The sequence below is a fragment of the Echinops telfairi genome, unplaced genomic scaffold (genome assembly GCF_000313985.2).
Source record: "Echinops telfairi isolate 266 unplaced genomic scaffold, ASM31398v2 ScPeMD7_3533;HRSCAF=4204_1, whole genome shotgun sequence".
NCBI lineage: Eukaryota > Metazoa > Chordata > Mammalia > Afrosoricida > Tenrecidae > Echinops > Echinops telfairi.
In genome coordinates this window covers 19,144,471-19,146,704 of record NW_022107432.1, presented here as the reverse complement: position 1 = coordinate 19,146,704, position 2,234 = coordinate 19,144,471, and the positions used below count along the sequence as shown (strand labels likewise).

The window sequence follows — 2,234 nt, the reverse complement described above, 5'->3', positions numbered from 1 at the left end:
AATTTTTTTTCTTTTCCAAAGAAAAATGTACTTGTAAAAAAAATCAAGTGAAGTCAGTTGTATCACCTTCCACTGGCCGTCCCTTTCCCAATCCAATTCTCTCGTCCTCTGTGCAGTGGATGACTCGGTCGGTCAACACCTGTAAAAAGGGTTGGCCAGCATTAATCCAACAAGGGGAGCCTCTCACTCACTGCCACGAGTCAATGTTCACTCAGAAAGACCCTATCCAACAAGGTAGAGCTGCCCCTGTGGATTTCTGAGACTAACTCTTTGCACGGGTAGAAAGCCTTGTCTTTCTTCCTCGGAGCAGCAGGTGGTTTTGAACAGCCATGTAGTTAACGGTCCAACGTGTAACCACCATGCCCCCAGGGCTCTTCTAAGGGAAGCCTAGAGGGATTTTAGCTGCCAGTGGCTGGAAGGTGTCCCTATAAGATTTCAATTAGGGGAGGGACACGTGGTTATGCATTGGGGCTGTGATCTGCATGGGCGTCAGTTTGAAGCCCAGGAGAAAGACTGGGCTTTCTGCTATGGTAAACGGTTACAGCCTGGGAAACTCACAGGGGGGCCCGATGAGTCAGCACTGAATTCCTGGCAGAGAGTGAGGACAAGGTAGAAATGCCCCTTCCGGCCTTACAGGAGGAAGTAGCCTCACCTTTCTCCGAAGGAGAAGCTGGCGGGTTCAAACTGCGGACCGTGCTGGTAGCAGGCCAGCGAGTAACCCATTTTGTCACCAGCACTCCTTCCCTTGCCTGAAGCCTTTCCAAATGAAGTGGGGCTTATGGACTGGTTTCCTCTTTGGAATGTCCTGTGGACATGAAGACGCATGCTGATCTTTGGGCACTGGTAGAGCCACTATCTTCTGAGTATGGTTGTACCACTTTTACAATGGATTGTCATGCACACGTTTTATGGAGCTATAATCAACATCTCATACAATGCAGTACTCTCAGTCATATCAAGAAAGGTTGCGCAACCATCGCCGCAATCAACGTTGGAACCTTTGGCTCCTCCTTGTAGCCACTGATGTTGACTGCCTCCCTCCCCTCCCCTTCTGTGCCCCCAGACAATCATTAATCCAGGATCTTCATTTTAGAGCTTGCATAAAATTCCCTCTAAAGTATGTTCCTTATTTAACCATCTTCTATGGCCGAACCATCGACATAGGAGAATGCTATGGGTAATTTCTTTGGGGGGAAAACCAACCAACCAACCCTAACCTAGCTTCTTTCAATTGATGTTCTGAAACCCTATAAATGACAGGCACACTGGGACTTACTGTTCTAGCACACCCTTTGTCTCTTCTCTTCTTTAAAGGTGCTGGTCCGCCGTGGGTGACCAACACGTGGGACAGAATCTTTCCATTGGCCAGAACTGTGACTATAAGGCCATCATCCAGCATGAGATCCTGCACGCTCTGGGATTTTACCACGAGCAGTCAAGGACTGACCGGGATGACTATGTGAACATCTGGTGGGATGAGATTATTCCAGGTGTGTACGACTCCACTTGGCTGGGTAATATCAACTCTGAGGAGTGCTGGCGGTGTGGGGGCTTACAGGTTGGGCTGTCACCTGCATGGTCAGCAGTTCGAACCTACCAGGAGCACCTGGAGAGAAAGATGAGGCGTTCAACTCCTCTAAAAGTTTATAGTTTCATGAACCCACAGGGCAGTTCTACTTTGTCCTCGGGGGTCGCTGTAAGTTGGTACCTCAATGGCAGTGCTTTGGAAGACCAGACTCTGAGATGGCCCCATCTGTGTGGTCTGAGGCTTCAGCTTTCCCAGTGGCAATCGAGAACACAGAGAGATTGTGGAGTTGATAGGTGGTGTGAAAGAGTAAAATGTCTAGCTTCAGTAATAGGTTAATGAAACTTTAAAAAATCATTATTACTAGAGAGTTAATACAAAAATCATGTCATTCCACAGTTCCATCACGTTTAGCAGTATTGTACAATTGCTACCACCATCAGTTTCCTGACATGCTTTTACTTCCTGTACTCCTTGACATCGTCGTCGTCTCCCTTTTACCTTTCCCCACCACCACTGTAACAGCACCAGCCCCTGCCCCTCCCCTTAGTCTACTGGCTCCCCTATGGGTTCATCAATCCTGGGTTCATATACAAAAATTCATGAAACTCTTAATGTACTAGGAATAACTTAAGTATCACCATATGTGGCTTTTGTGGAGCAAATGCTTATTTCACATGTAATGTTAATTTTGATCCAAATTTCAGAT

General features: G+C 47.1%; 1 protein-coding gene across 1 annotated transcript in view; it reads left to right on the top strand.

Annotated features, from left to right (window-relative positions):
- The window catches only part of MEP1A (meprin A subunit alpha), a 31,802-nt gene that overhangs the window by 12,150 nt on the left and 17,418 nt on the right, over positions 1-2,234 (top strand). Inside the window, exons 6-7 of the mRNA XM_013006772.1 lie at positions 117-141; positions 1,315-1,490. Of these exons, the coding sequence (XP_012862226.1) occupies positions 117-141; positions 1,315-1,490 (201 nt within the window). The remainder of the gene's footprint in view (positions 1-116; positions 142-1,314; positions 1,491-2,234) is intronic.